This window comes from Gracilinanus agilis, chromosome 3 (genome assembly GCF_016433145.1).
Source record: "Gracilinanus agilis isolate LMUSP501 chromosome 3, AgileGrace, whole genome shotgun sequence".
Taxonomy (NCBI): domain Eukaryota; kingdom Metazoa; phylum Chordata; class Mammalia; order Didelphimorphia; family Didelphidae; genus Gracilinanus; species Gracilinanus agilis.
Window position 1 is genome coordinate 111,982,289 of NC_058132.1, and position 16,840 is coordinate 111,999,128.

The following is a 16,840-nucleotide window of genomic DNA, read 5'->3' on the forward strand; positions in this document are numbered from 1 at the left end:
GAGAGGTAGCTTAGTGAGAGCCAGGTCTTCAGAAAGAAGGTCCTGGATTCAAATCTCAGATGTGTTTTAGCTGTGTAACCCTGTGCAAGGCACTTAACTCCAATTGCCTAGCCCTTACCATACTTCTGCTTTGGAATTTGGAATTCTGCTTTGATTCTTATTATCATTTTTTCTTTTGTCATGCAAAACATACTTCCTATTATCAATTCTAAGACAGAAGGTAAAAGTTTAAAAAAACTAGTTTGAAATTATTATTTTTTTACCTCCCTTTTTTTTTTTTAATCTTAAGTTCCAAATTTTCTTACTCTCACCTCCTCCCCACTGAGGAGGTAGGCAATATAATTGTCTTGGGTCATTGTGTTGACCAATTATACATGTGAAGTCATATAACACATATTTCCATTATTAGCCATATTTCAAAAAAAAGGAAGGAAAGGAGGAAAGAAGGAAGGAAGGAAGGAAAGAAGGAAGGAAGGAAGGAAGGAAGGAAGGAAGGAAGGAAGGAAGGAAGGAAGGAAGAAAGGAAGGAAGGAAGGAAGGAAGGAAGAAAAAAAGGAAGGAAGGAAGGAAGGAAGAAAAAAAAGAAGGAAGGAAGGAAGGAAGGAAGGAAAGAAGGAAGGAAGGAAGGAAGGAATTTATACTTCAATTTGCACTCAGATCTCATTAGTTCACTCTGGAGGTGGATTGCATTTTTTCATCATGATTCTTTGGAATTATCTTGAATCACTGTGTTGATGAGAGTAGCCAAGTTTTTCATAGTTGATCATCACTACAACATTACTGTTACTGTGTACAATGATCTGGTTCTTCTTCACTTTTCATTATTTCTCATAGGTCTGATCATGAACCCCCCTGCCCCTTCCCCTTGTTATTTCCCATAGCACAATAAAATTCCATCATAATCATGTGCCACAACTTGTTTAGCCATTCCAAAACTGATCATCCTTTCAATTTCCAATTCTTTGTTACCACAAAAAGAGGTGCTACAAGTATTTTTGCACATTGGGCCTATTTTCTTTTTCCTTTGACTTCTTTGAGATACAGACCTAGTTGTGGTATTGCTGGGTCAAAGGATATGCATAGTTTTATAGCCTTTTAAATCTAGTTTCAAATTGTTCTCCAGACCAGTTCATTACTCCACCAACAGTTTATTAGTGTACCTATTTTCCTCTCCTCCCCTCCAAAATTTGTTATTTCTGATAGGTATTAACTGGTACTTCAGAGTTTCAATTTGCCTTTTTCTAATCAATGCTGATTTGGAGTATTTTTTGTATGACTGATTTCTTCTGAAACTGCCTGCTTATATCCTTTGAGCATTTATCAATTGTGGAATGGCTCTTATTTTTACAAACTTGACTCAGTATATATTTGAGAAAGAATTTTAGGAGAGAAATTTGCTATAAATATTTTTGATATTACTTATTTGTCCATGATACCTTTTAGCAAAATGCATTTTCCTTGATTATCCCTTTTAATTAGGCCTAATTTTGCTTTTGCTTTGTCTAAGATCATGATAGTTACCCCTGTCTTTTTAAAAATTTAACCAAAGCATATTAAATTCTAATCCAACCCCTTATTTTAATACTACCTGCTTCTTTATCTTTCAAGTTTCTTGTAAACAACATATTGTTGCATTCTGGTTTTTAATCCATTCACTATCTGCTTTCATTTTATTGGTGAGCTCATCCTAGTCACATTCAGCTATGATTACTCCATCCCATTTTCTTTTGTCTCTTCTTCCTCCTCCTTCTCCTTTATCTTTTCTCTCTTTTTATCTTGTCCCTCCTCAAAACTCTATTTTTGCTTCTAATCACTTAAGCTCCCTTAATCTGTTTTCCCTTTTACCATCCCCCCTTTTATTTTATCCCCTTCCCCTTCTATTTCTTTTTTAGGTAAATCACATTTCTTTGAACCAATTCTGATGAGTGAGGTTCAAACACTGCCTGCCACCCCATCCCATTTCTCTTCTACTATAAAAGCTCTTCTTTGTGAGCCACTTATGTGAGAAAATTTCCTCTATTCTTCCTCTCCCTTTCCCCTTTTCCCAGGCAGCTCTCTTTCTTTATCCCTTCTTTTTTTGGAGATAATTCCAATATAGTCAAGTTATATCATATCATGTCCTTTTTAACTGAAGCAGGAGCTGTGGAGCATTCAGAGCTTGGTTAGACATTGAAGAAGCTAAGGTCATCCACTGCATCCTGAGTCATCACCAGTAGTCTTGACTTTTGTCAGTCAAGGACTTTAATAACTGTAGAAGAAAGAGTGAAGCTGACAACTTTATATAATTCTACTTCATTTAAATCCAATTTATGCCAAATTTATGTCAAAAGACATCAACAGTGATGTCATTTTGATTCTTTTTGAGTACAAAGGTCAACAACTAATCAGTTTCCACTTGCTCAGTTTCTACTTTTTAAGCTATTATTTTTTTCAGTGAGATTTTGTATCTCTTTTCCCATTTAGCCAGTTTTTATGGAGTTCTTTTCTATAGTATTTTTTGTGTCTTTAAAAAACCAAACTGTTAATTCTCCTTTCATAATTTTCTTGTATCATTATCATTTATTTTCCCCATTTTTTCTCAAGCAAGTTTATCTCTCTCTTTAACTCCTTCAGGAATTCTTGTTGGGTGTGGGTCCAAAAGCATTTTTCTTCGAAGCATTGTAGCTGTTTTTATATTGTTGTCTTTTTCTAAGTTTATGAATTAGTTTGCTCTGCCATTATAGTAGCTTTTTATAGCCAAGCTCTTTTTTGTTGTTTACTCATTTTCCCAGTCTATTTCTTGACTTTGAACTTTATCGTAAAGGGCCCTGCTTACTTAGGGGTGGGGAGGCACTGTGCTGAATTTCAGGCTTTTATATGCTGCTATTTTCAGAGGTAATTGTTGATGCTTCTGAGGTAGAATAATCCTGGGAGAGGTGTGGCCACTGCTTTCTTGGTCTGAGTTCTGGTTTTTACCCAGGAAATGTCCCCCTTCCCTAGTACTCACAAGTGCTAACACTCCCTCTGCCTAGGAAGGGTGGGCTAGATAGACCCTTATTCCCTTGTGACCTCCACCTAGTGCTCCTCTTCATCCTGGAACTGAGACTCAAACTTGCATATAGGCAATCAAATTGTCAGTCAGTGCCAGCTGCACCCAGTGGCAGCAAAGGATCCCTTGCAATCTCTGACAATTGTCTGATCCCCTCACTATCTCTGAGCTGAGAGCTTCTGAAGCTGCTACTGCTATTGCAACCACTGTTGCTGCCTCTGAGTGTGTGGGAGGCTACAGATAGGCTGCCACCATGGTGCCGCAAACTTCTTCTGTTGACCTCTTGAGTTTTCTTAGGTTAGAAAAATGTCTCATCCTGACCTTTCGTTGGCTCTGCTGCTCCAAAATTTGATTTGAGGAGTTATTTTGAAGTTTTTTGGAGGAGAATGTTGAGAGAGTTCATCTGGATTACCTCTAATTTATCATCTTGGCTCCCTCCCCTCACATTCTAATGGCATAAGACAACACATTAAAAGAAGTTGATGAGCAGGAGTAGAAGTGGGATGAAGGAAGGAATGAAGGATGGGTGGCCTGGGGTCCTTCCTTTCTTACCGGTAAATTAAAAGAATTTGACTAGATCTTCTCTAAGGTCCCTCCCAGTTCTAAGTCCTAAGAACTTACCATTAACAAGGTAGACTATGTAAGTATTGTCATCCTTATTTTAGAGACCAGGAGTCTTTAAAGACATTGAACAACTTGCCCAAAGTCACATAGCTGTTAAATAAGTATTAGAGTTGGGATTCAGAATCTAAGATCTCTGACTTCTAAGCCCAGTGCCCATCTAGTACAATTGCAGAAGTGTCTGTGTGGGTTTCTCATATTTTTAATGGCTTTCTCTAGTGTCATCAGTTTGGCAAATTTTAGAACATTTAAAGAGGAGAATCCAAGATGGTGAAGTGGCCAGAAACTGATTCACTTGAGGAAATAAAGACTTAAAGTCTGGAGAAGATAAGGAGATCATGATCACTGTATTCAAACATATTAAGGATTATATGGAAGTTATATGGAAAAGGAATTAGACTTGTATTGTTTGGCCATAGGGCTGAACAAGGAGCACTGGGCAGAAGTTGCAGAGAAGGGGAAGAAAAGCATTTATACAGTGCCTACTTTGTGCCAAACACTGTTCTAAGCACTTTTAACAGATATCACTCCAGGCTCCAGCATTTTATCCACTGGACAACCCAGAGAACTACACAAAGTTTTGGGCAAAATATAATGAAAAATGTCCTAACAAGTAGCAATATTGTGGATTGTCACTTGTCTGGGGTAATGCAATGTCGATTCATCTTCAAATATGGTTAAAACTGTCACTTCTAGCTCTGAGATTCTATAAGAAAAACATTTTAGGTGCTCTTCCTCTCTAGTCTTCTCCTTCTTTCAAATACACACACCTGATACCCTGATGATATAGTGGGTTTATCATCAGAGAAGCTAGATTTGAATGTTGATTCTGACACCTTTATTAACTGTGTGACTACGGGGAAATTCATCTCATTTCCCCAAGCCTCAATTTTCTCATTTGTAAAATGGAGATGACAATAATACTTATTTTTCTCATTGGGTTGTGTGTGTGTGTGTGTGTGTGTGTGTGTGTGTGTGTGTGTGTGTGTAAAATGCTGCTTTTACTACTTGGACTTCTCAGAGCTGGCACCTCTGGAGAGAAGCTATACTTTTGCTTTCCCAATTTATTTTAGAAGCAACAAAGAACAGACCTCATATGTTCTCAAAGGAAGAAAGGGAAACTTCAAAATGGGCTGTTTGGAGAATTCAGAATACCCTGGAGTTCAGGAACAGGCCTATTTCTTAGATTTCTGTTACAGTCCTGCCCCAAGCTCAGACAATAGTCAGTTTAAAACCTAGAGAAGTCTGTCTGCTCTACCGCCAAGGCTTAAATGACTCACCCACCATCCAAGCAACGGCAAAGAAAAGAGGACTGTACCTTAATATTGTCTTCTGGCCAGGAGTTCAGCATTGTGGCAATGTGGCCTTTGTCATGAATGGTGATAAAGAGCCCACTAAGAAAAGACACATACACACAGAAAAACAGAAACCATGTGGTCAAACCATGAAATGCAGCAAAGACTAGCAGCTTAAGCCTATGTAGCGCCATGTATCTACTTCACGTTAATCTAAATCAAGCTCAACTCTGAGCCTTGGCTTGCTCCTCTTTTAAAGGAGAGGGTTGCACTAGGTGATGTCTAAGGTCCCTTCTGGTGTTATACTTTGAGATATGATTACTATTAGGGTTCTATCTTTCTGAGTGTTTGTTTTATTATTGACCAGATGTGTGATTTCATTGATAAAAAGATCTCCCAGGGAAGAAACATCAGTGCCTGAACCATAACTCGTAGTTACAGAGCAGCGGTTCTTAACCCTTTATGTGTCATAGGTTTCTCTGAGAGTCTGGAGAAGCTTATAGGCTCCTTCTTAGAATAATACTTTTAAATGCATAAAATAAAATGCATGGTATTAAAAAGGAAACCAGCCATATTAAAATATAACTACTGAGATATTTTTTAAAAGTTCGTAGACTGCTAGGTTAAGAACCTTTGGCTTAGAACTCACTGAGAAATGAAATCACTTGCTTAGGTCACCCAGCCAGAATGTTAGAGATAAGACTTGAACTTGGGTCTTCCCAACTGTTATATTGAATCTCTGGGAGCTTGAAGTCCACCTTTGATTGACAAATAAGTCAGTTGGATGGAATGTTCCCAGGGAAGTCATGCGAAAGGCAGGAAGAGGGGCAGTTGAGAACCCTGAGCAGAAGTTCTGGGTCTTGGACCTGTGCTGAGGCTGGAGATCGGTGGATCCTGGTCTTGGAGTGAGAGGGTGCAAACATCTCTCTGCAAACTCTTCCTGTACTTGAGATACCGTTCCAACCTGTACCTGACCACCACCTTGGTGTCTATTGCCCCTAGATATTAGGAGTTTCATCATCTACATATCTAGGTTTCCCAGGGCCCGGGAGGGATCCGGGAAGTGGGCAGGAGATGAAGAAGAGGGTGGAAAGGGTGGACATAACTCAACTGTAAGGCTGAAGATCTATTGAAGAAGAAGTCAAAGATATCCCAGCAGTTTACCTACTCTGGTTTAGTCCTGGCCAGGCTGAACCAGAGGGAAGCTACATTGATTCTTCATCTGCCAGCAGTTGAGATTTCATTCGTAACCATTAGAATAGGGTCTCCTATACCACAGTCCTCTACCCATATCCTTCTTGTTTAATATAAAGTTTAAAGTACCTTCCTAAAGCAGTTTCAAAGCTTGTTTTGGGAAGGGAGAAATCGCAGTCAGAATACTAGGCTTTATCCTAGCTAAAGAGCCCAAATCAACATATCAATTAACCCCAGGTGGGTCCTGAAGGGATATACCTCTTAGACCAGAAGGATCCTGCCTGGGCAACTGTTATAAGGGAGAAAGGTCATCTTATTTCTCTCTGAACATCAATTTACCATCTCAAATAGATCAAGAGACCTCCAATAATTATAACACAACTCAGACCAGCTCTGTATCCACTATGGTAAAATTCTAGTACGTGCAAAGCTCTGTATTAAGATCTGGGGATACAAATAGAAAAATGCGACAGTCCCTGCTCTCAATGAGTTTACATTCTACTTGGGGAGCCAACATATCTAGGAGATTTCAGTGGCAAGTTATATGGCAAGGCCCTATGGTCCCTCAGGTACCTTGGTAAAACACATGGTAATGTATCTTTTAAGCCATCTCCTCGAATGGAACCATATTGGTTTCTGATGTTGAACCGTTTTCTAGTGACAAGAATTTTCATGGTAAGAACTCCTTTTCCCAAGATGTTAGTAGCTGGGGCTGCTGAAGAAGCTGGGGCTGCAATTTCTGTGAAGGAATGTCAGGTTGAATCTTTTAAAGATTTGCTTCTATGGAAAGTGAAATGAAACTACCTCTGTGGGTTGGTGATGAGGTCAAAGCTCTTCCAAGAGAAATATCCAGGGGCTTTGTTCTGTGCTTATGGGAATATGCAAAGTTAGTTTAAAGTCCTAAAGATCCTTTGTAATTTCTAGTTAGGTCTGTTTAAATCCTCTCTCCCTGAAAAGATACCAAAGCCCCTCCCTTAGTGATATCTTGTAAAGCAGCAATTTTGATGGTTTCCTCTCATCTTTTAGTTATAGGGAGTCACTATACAACTTTGAGACAACTTTGAGACTAGAGAAGATGAGAGAGAGAACAAGAGGATGCTGGAGGTGAAGCTGGATATAGACCAGAAAGCCTGGCTTGGGAGTTATCAATTAATGGCTTTTGATTGGAACATAAAATGACAATGTAGAGATATTAGGTCTCACTTTAGATTTCCAGGCACAAAATATCTAGAGGATGAAGCCATGTAACCAGAGAACTCTCCAAGGCAAAGAATTCCTCTGAGTAATGAGATCAACAGTGCAATTCAAGAACATGTATTGTTTTGCCCAGCTATTCACTGCTCCTGGCATTAAGAGATGCTCATTCAGCATAGAATAACTCATTATAATAATGATGTATAAAAGCACTAATTAGAAAATTTGAAAATTACATAATTTATCCACCAATTGTTTCTCTTAGTCTTTTTTTCTATTTCCTTAAGAAAACTCATTTTTGAACCCGGAGAGTCAAAATAGAACAAAAATATATTAAGTTGCCAATCTATGAAATCCAGAGAATCCTGGAGCTTGAGGCAGCTTTACAGGTCACTTAATCCACTTCCCTTCCCTAAGCATGTATCCTTACACAGAATCCTTGATTAGCTGCTTACATATTTTACAGTGGCAGGGACCTAACTTCCTTACCAAGCAATCTTTCAGACAACTGTAATTATTAAGGAGTTCTTCCTTATTTCAAACAAAAATCTGCTTCTTAAAAACTTTCACTCTTATTTCTGGGGCCAAACAAAAGTCTAATCCCTTTCCTATATGATAGTTCTTCAACTATCTGAAGGCATTTTTGTATGCCTTTCTCTTTCCCCATAATGCCTTCTCCTCATCTGTGTTAAACCTCTTCATTTCCTTTATATGTTCCTCAAATGACTTGATTTTGAATCTCTTGCATATATCACAGTCATTTTTTCCTTAAAACTAAGCTTGCCAATATCCATCCTAATATGTTTTTACTATAATATAAAATTATCTAATAGAATAAAGCAAACATTAAACTAGACCCCTATGCCCTATAAAGTGTTTTCTTCACACTAACCCTTTATGATAGGCAGCATGAATGCTATTTTCATTTTACAGAGAAGGAAACTGAGGTTTAGAGAAGTTCAGATGAATTTTATGAAAGCAAAATTTATTAAACATTTACTACATATTATATAGTATGTAAAAGACAAAAGCAAAAAAAAACAGTCTTTACCTTCAGGAGTAAGAGATGGAAGCTGAATTCATGAATCTTCTGAATCAGAGCCAATGATCTTTCTGTTATACTATGCTGATGAATGTAATATGATTTAATAATAATGTGACATACTTGTGGAAAAGATGGAGAAATAGAGACTATATGAAAATGAAAGTAGATGAGTTCAAAACTGAATAAATCCAGAGAGTAGTGATTAAAAGATGAATGTCAAGCTGAAGATGAGCATCTAGTCAATTTTCACATGGCTTGGACTATGGTCTGGTTCTGTTGAATAATTTTTTAAAACAGTGACTTGGATGAAACCATAAAGAATATGCTGATTAACCAGTCTTTGGACAAAATTTACAGGAGTCCATTGGATGACAAAATTGAGATCTAGAAATATTTGGGGAGGCTATAGCTATGGATAAAAGTTAATAAAAATAACAAGTTCCACAGAATAAATATAAAGGATTACATGATTTTAAAAAATTAATTACATGAGGACAAGATGAGGGAGTTTTGGCTAGAATTCAGTTTATGTGAAAATGAGTTTTTCAAATGGGTTTTTAGTAGACCATCAGTTCAGTTTGAGTCAGTGGTGTGATCTATGATTCATCTGAACGTCTTAAATATTCCAAAATATCTGTGATTTTAGCCATTTACTTGCAACCCTTTCCACGCTTTAGCAAACAAACTTCAGAAGTTCCTGTCACCAAAAAATGTATCCCTGATGGCCAACTTCATAGTGAGGAGTCCTTCAATAATTTCTTCTATAAGAGATATCCTGTCTTTCTAGCTTGGTACTATTTTCCAGAGGTTGTGCTTCAAAAGCACAAACTTTGACAGCCTAGAGTAATCTCCATACTATAATTAGGTCTTCGGGTAGGACTTTAAGGGGGAAATATAATTTTAGGCTGCATGAACAAAAGCAAACAAGGTATGGGGTTGGGGAATAGTCCCTCTGTGCTCTGCCTCAGTCAGAGAATATCTGTAGTAATATTATGTCCAGTTTAGGTGCTACATTTAAGAAGGGGCATTGAGTACCTGGAGTGTATCCATAGAATAATTCCAGTATCAGGTGGGAACTTGACATCATGCCATTGCCTCATGTGTATCATTTCAAAAAATGTGGATGTATAAACCATTCCCCAATCAACAAATGGCCAAGGGACATGAATTGGCAGTTTTCACATAAAGTAATCAAAACTATCAATAAGCACACGAAAAAGTGTTCTAAATTGCTCCTGATTGGAGAAATGCAAATTAAAACAACTCTGAGGTACCATCTCATACCTAGCAGCCTGGTCAATATGGCAGCAGAGGAAAGTGATAAATGTTGGAGGGGATGTAGCAAAAATGGGACAATAATACACTGTTGGTGGAGTTTTGAATTAATCCAACCATTCCAGAGGGCAATTTGGAATTATGTGCAAAGGGCTTTAAAAGAATGCTTGCCCTTTGATGTAGCCATACCACTGTTGGGTTTGTACCCCAAAGAGATAAGGAAAAATACTTGTACAAAAAAAATTATAGCTGCGCTCTTTGTGGTGACAAAGAATTGGAAAATGAGGGGGTGTCCATCGCTTGGGGGATGGCTGAACAAATTATGGTATTTGATGGTGATGGAACACTATTGAACTGAAAGGAATAATGAAATGGAGGAATTCCATGTGAACTGGAACAATCTCCAGGAATTGATGCAGAGTAAAAGAAGCAGAACCAGGAGAACCTTATACACAGAGACTGATACACTGTGGCATAATTGAATGTAATGGACTTCTGTACTAGTAGCAATGCAAGAATCCAAGACAACACAGAGGAACTTAGGAGAAAGAATGCTATCCATATCCAGAGAAAAAAACTGTGGGATCAGAAATGCAGAAGAAAAATGTTTTATTGATCACCTAGTTTGTGAAAGGGAATTCTTTATTCTCTATGTCTATTATGAGTTAATCAATTTAAGAAACTCCTACTTAACCCCTACTTAACACTGTTATCAAGTAAGAGAATTCACAAGTCACTTACTTGGAAAGCTCCACCCTTTCAACCCAATCAATCAGAAATTTGTGAATCCTTTGATAAGAGTTGCCACCTTCAGAGAATGAGAGGTGGATCCCACAGATAATGCTCCCCTGGGCAGTGCTAGGCAATTTGGAAGCTGTGATTGGCCCCTGTGAAGAGGGGAAGGAAAGGACAGGACTATAAAAAGTCCTGAACTTCTTTGGCTGGAGGCTCTGGCTTGAATCTTGGGCTTGGAGCTTTGGCTGGTAATCTGCCTCTTGGAGGTGACTTTGGACTTAGACCTTGGCTTTGACTTGGGACCTTGGCTCTTATACTCTTTCATGGGTGAGTGAGTAGCTGGCCTTCTTTTCCTGGCTTCTGGAGAGATTAGTTTGGGAGAGGCCTTCCCCTTTTGGAAGAGGCCATATGGGTGAAACATCAGATGCTCCAGTTGAGGGTTAACAAACCCTGCTGGTCTGAGCCAAGCAACAGAGCAACCTTTAGTATGTTAGGCTAGAAATCTCCTCTACCCTCTTCTTACACTTCTCTACTTTCATTCTTTCCACCTCTTTGTAAATAAATCTACTAAAAGTCATTTTGGCTTGAACTATAATATTTTTAAATTGGCGACCACAATATTAATTTAGAATTCTCACTTATTTAGTCAAACCCCTAAATGTAATTCCTTAGAAGTTTGATGTGGATAAGATTAGGGTTTTGATGTTAAAAGATCACTCTACTGCAAATATGAATATCATAGAAATAGGTTTTGAAAAATGATACATGTATAACCCAGTGGAACTGCTTGTCAGCTCCAGGAGGGAGGAGGAAAGAGGTGGGGGAGGGGATCATGAATCGTACAACTATGGAAAAATATTCTAAATAAAAAGTTAAAAAATGTGGATGTAACCTGGAGAGGGGAATATATAGGGATTGAGAAGGAGCTACATGATATTATTTGAAACATTCAAACACTTGAAAATCTGACAAATAAAAGAGGGTTGGTACCTCTTTTCCTCGGCTCCAGAGGACAGACCAGAATCAAATGGGTAAATTACAGAAGGGTAGATTTTGGCTTGATATAAAGAAAAACTTTCTAACAACTACAACTGTCCCTCCTCTGTCTCCCCCTTACCCCCAGTAGAATGTACTGCCTCATAACATAATAAATTTGCTATAACTAAAGGTTGTTTTTTTGAGTTTTCAGTTTATCTAACTGATAGTTTGTTGAGTTTTTGAGTTTTCAGTTTATCTAATGGATGATTTGTTAGGAATTCTGTAAAGAGAATTCATGCTTTAAGAATGAGGTAGACTGGTAGACTTCTAAAATCCCTTCTTATTCTGAGATGATCTGTCTTTGTTTTATATGTTATATGCATTTCTACAAGCATGTGTACAAGTCAAATAACAGTGTAATTTTCTGAGGTGAGGATGTTATTTAAGACAGTCCAGTAGTGCTGGTCTTTTGGAAATACAAATAAATACCCATTTCCCACCCCCCTCCCAAAGACACTATGAGTCTGGATTTTTATATGCTGGGTTTTCTTAGAACAAAGTCTTTCTAAAACTTTCCCACCACATGAAGCCAGGTCCAAGTCTAAATCCACTGTGGGCACAGATGGACATATCTTTCTCTAGCCAGTGTCCATCTCCCTTTATAGAGTATCATTGGCTGTGTCAAATGAGAAGGCTGATGAGGTGAATATCACATCTGTGGTCAGGAGGCTCTTTAGCCAGCTGCCCTTTGTGCATGGCAGAAGATTAGTTGACCTGAAAATGGGTGGGGTAAGAAGAACACAATAGAATCTGCATCCTGAACTCTGGTTTCAGCATCCTAGGCCCCACTAGGAGGAAGGGAGTTGTCCAAGATGAAAATTAACGTAAAACAATAAAGGCAAAGATTACCTCCTGTGCCCCTCTAGTTATCATTCCCAATAAGGATTGTTTTAAGGCTTAAAATTGTGTATATATATATGTATATATGTACATATATATACATGGATGAATATGTACACACATATGTATTTGTATGTGTGTGTATGTCACTTAATCTTTGTATAACTCGTGGTTTATTTGGATCAAGTTCCTGACCTAATGGACCTCAGTTTAACTTCAAAAGATTTCTTATAAAATCCTATGTCTTGTGTCCTTGCCTATGACATAGAAATGTCAGTATCCTGATGACTTTGAAAAGGTCTTTAGCTTTCATATAAACAATGGAGATAAAAAATACATCAAGTATAGGTTTGTTTTATTTAACCTAACAAAAAATGCAAAATGAACTTATTCCTGAGACTACTGAGAGTCAAGAAAACCTTCTCCACCTTCTCACAAGGGACTATACAAGTCCATACTTTCTGTACTAATTCTTTGTGGCTTTAGATTATTGAGATTAAATACCAATTTCCTAAAATTGGGTCCCACTTTCCTCATTGGGGCAAGAACCTAGAGTTGCTAGAAGACTGAATTTCTCCCCACCAAAACTGTTACAGTCCACCAGATTCACAATATAATTAATGGGCAAAATATAGGTTTGATTCTCCAAGTTGTGGCTCTTCTTCTTGGAGCACAATTCTCTGCTAAGCACTCTCTCCCCCAGTTACTGTCTAATTGAGGTTTCATTTCTTTTTCTTCTCTCATTTGTCAAGACTTTCTCTCCTGGGCAAGAGAGCATAAGGATGCAGTGGTCCACGAGTTCTACTCTCCTGGACCGTCGCTGCCTCCTGATCTACAAGGGGTACTATGTCTCTCCGTTACAGTCAGTCTCTCACTTTTTTGAATTCCTCATCTGCCCCATGATTTTTGATTCATGATATTCCATGTGAGGGCTTATATATGTATAGGTCACTCTCCATCTTCTTCTCTTTACTTTGTGGTCCATGTGGTCCATGGATATAGCTATTCTTTCACATACTCCTGGGCATCTCTTAGGAGAGGGGAAAGGCTCATCCAAAGGGTTGAAAGGAGGCTTATTCGATGCCTGCTATAGTCCTCTGTGGCATTCTGGACTGTGGCATGGAGTTCTGGAAAGAACACTGGTCTTTGAGTCAGAAAATATAGGTTAGTTCTAGGTCCTCCAATTAGTGTTCTTGATTCTCAGAGTTGGAATGAATCTATTCTTTACTATTCCCTGACATCCCTGCCTGAAGTTTCTCAGCATCCCTAGCTGTGTGACCACAGAGAAGTCACTTCACATTTTAGGAGTTACAGTTCAATTCTGCTTTGTAAAACAGGGATAGTAAGATCTGTACTACCACCCTCAGAGGGTTTTATGAGGATCAAATCAGTTATCAGTGTGAGGAGCTCTCTAACCTATAATCTGTAAAGCACCACATAAATGTGATATGGCAGTGCTTTGTGCATGCAGGCGATAGCATGTCTGCATAGCTGTTTCTGTTCTACCTAGTCTATCAGCCCTTATTTTCAGCTCTACTCTTTAAGGCTAGGAAAAAAAATCAACAATTTTAATAACAGGAACAATATCTTAAATGAGAGAAATAAAGTCCTTATTTAGAAATGTCCTTGTCAGACATTTAACAGCTGTGTAAATCCTGGGCAAGTCACTTAACTTCTCTTTGCCTCAGATTCTTCATCTGTAAAATGAATATAGTATTGGTCCTCATCTCTCAGAGTTCTGAGTATAAAATTTGATAATATTTATAAAGTACTCTGCAAACCTTAAAGTGCTATATAAATGCTAGTTATCATTTTTTACTGCATATCCCTTCAGTTAAAGAAAGAAAGAAGGATATGCTCTATTCACAGCTGGAGTCCTTTTAGGTAAGTGCTCTAAAAGGTTTTGCAATAGTATCACATTTCTGGATGGGTTCAAGGTCAAGGTCCTTTGAAAGGAATTTTCTTGGTAAATTGATTCTGTTGGGAAGAATGGATGTGAAAGGTGACTATAACACTATGCTCCACAGAACTGCCCATACGAGTTCTGAGTTCTTTTACAGAATTTATAGGTAAAAGCAGATGGGTTGAATTTCTGCTGAGGAAATATCTATCATGGTGGTTAGTGATTCTGCTGAGGCAGAGTGCAAAAATCATACCAGATTATTAGAATAAGCAGATGTGAGCACCAAAGTCTGCCACTGGATCATTGGATGATGATAGTTTAACTCTGCTAAGCATCAGTTTTCTCATCTGTGAAATAGGAATAAAAATAATACTTGGACCATATCCCTTTCTTAATATGTTAAATATATTTAAAATACCTATATTTAAATTTTTATTATATATATTTATATTTAAAATACTTATACTGTCTTCATGGTCAGTTTTTTTCAGTTGCGTCTGACTTCATGATCCGACTTGGATTTTCTTGGCAAAGATATTGGAGTGGCTTGCCATTTCCTTCTCTAGCTCATTTTACAGATGAAGAAATGGAAGCAGACAGGTCTAAGCGACTTGCCCAGGGGTACACAGCTAATAATCTGAGGCTAGATTTGAATTCAGGTCTTCCTGACTCTCATCCCAGTGCCCATTCTGCCACACCACATGTTTTATAAACATTATCTCATTCGATTCTCACAATAATCCTGGGAGGTAAGGGCTATTATTATCTCTATTTTTCAGATGAATTTGAAGCTAGGGACTTGTCTAGAGTCAAAGATAAGTGCCTGAGACAGGATTTGAATTCATGTCTTTCTGACTCCATAGTCAGTGCTCTGTACATTGTACTACCTGGCACTACCTATTCCACTGATAACTATTCTTTTAGGAATTCTTTCCTATCAATCTGAAATTTGTCTTCTCATAACTTCTATCCATTTATCCTAGCCTTGATCCTGGAATTGTAAAGAATAAGTCTATATGCTTTTTCATCCAACAACACTTCCTATGTATGAGCTTCCATTAAGCCTTGAGTCTCTTCCATCCCACTGGTCAAGGTCACAACCTCTCTGTGTTGTCAGTCTCCCATATGGTTCTTATCCATTTCTTTCCATAGACCCTTCACACAGGAGCTGCCCAATGCAGAGGAGACTTTCCTTTGACTCTAAATATTTCGTGGCTCCCAGAGAAGCATTTGGGCATCTGCTATTTCTCTGTCTCACTAGATGACCGGCCCCCTCCTCCTTTTCCAGGATATAAGTCCTTTTACCTACTTAAGGGAGTTTTAAGTGAGTAGTGATTCTCACAATCTTGGATAGGACTATTTCCCCCCCAAACAAAAAAATCCAAAAACTCTGCCTGAACTTCATGAGAGCAACTGTAGATAAAGTCTCCTCACTAACAAGACACTGTAAATTACATCAGTATCTCCAGCTTCCATCAAGCCTGAGAAAAATCCCTTTGAGTTGTTTTTTTTTTTTTATTCAGTTACCCGAGAAAGAAAGAAAAACAAAAGATAAGGCTCACTTAGCCTCAGAGAGCTGGCAGTCAGAGAAACAGACTCTTACTCTTGGGCCTTATCTCAGGCCTTTTGGTCAGGTTGTGTTTATAGAGTTCTCTTCAATTAAAGAAAGAAAGAAAAATACCCACTCAAATGGGCAACACTTATTTAGACCACTTGGCACCTATCCCCATCAAAAAGAAAAAAGTAAGGAGGGAGTTAATTTAAAAAGTTCAGCGACATTTGGGGAACCATTCGAGCCTGAATCATTATGAGGGACATATACTTTCAGCCCTGTTTGGAACAAAGCCTCTCTGTTGACGATGAAGCCGTCATTCCATGCATTTTTGGCTGTAAAGAAAGCACCATCCTCTTACTGGCTCAGGCTGACAGTGGAGTAACTATTTTTAAACCATGAAGGCACTCCAGGAGTAAACAAGCCAGCAGGAGAAATGAAGTATGATGAACACATTTAGGGTCTTCTAGGACCATGTGCCTATATTACACTATATTACATGCCCACCTATGTGCTGTGCTAGCCCCTGTTGGAAGATATGTGGGATTGTAGTCTCCTGTATGAAATATGGTCCTTGTCAATTAGGTGCTTTAAATCCTACTTTTAATTGCTGTCAGCGAAACACAATAAAATGTCCTTTCTGGGAGAGAGGATTAATAGATGCTGTACAGTAAGAATTTGGTAACATATTTTTCTCATGACTGAGGTATAAAAAGACCAAAGTCCTGGCCTTTGGGTTCCCTGTCAAGCTGTTAAAGGGCTTCAGTGTACTTCCTTTAACTCCTAATTAATATAACTTGACAAATATAGTAAGCTTTCATTTTTTCCTTCCTTTCTTCCTCCCTTCTTTCTCTTGTCTGCTCTCTCTTTTTCCTTCTTTCTTCTCTATCTCCTCCTCCTTCTTTTTTCTTCTTTTGTTTCTTTGGGTTTTTTCTTTCTTTCCCTTCTCTCCCTCCTCTTTTCTTTCTCTTTCTCGTTTGCTCTTTTTTCTTCCTTCCTCTCATCCTTCCTTCCTACCTTCCTTCCTCTTTCTTATTTGCTTTCTCTTTTCTTTCTTTCTTTCTTTCTTTCTTTCTTTCTTTCTTTCTTTCTTTCTTTCTTTCTTTCTTTCTTTCTTTAT

The 16,840-nt window shown here is 38.2% G+C and overlaps 1 protein-coding gene across 1 annotated transcript in view; it reads right to left on the reverse strand.

Annotated features, from left to right (window-relative positions):
- ME3 (malic enzyme 3) overlaps window positions 1-16,840 on the reverse strand; it is a 140,990-nt gene that overhangs the window by 110,210 nt on the left and 13,940 nt on the right. Inside the window, exons 2-3 of the mRNA XM_044668934.1 lie at window positions 6,712-6,877; window positions 4,968-5,043 (exon numbers count right to left, since the gene is read on the reverse strand). Of these exons, the coding sequence (XP_044524869.1) occupies window positions 4,968-5,043; window positions 6,712-6,877 (242 nt within the window). The remainder of the gene's footprint in view (window positions 1-4,967; window positions 5,044-6,711; window positions 6,878-16,840) is intronic.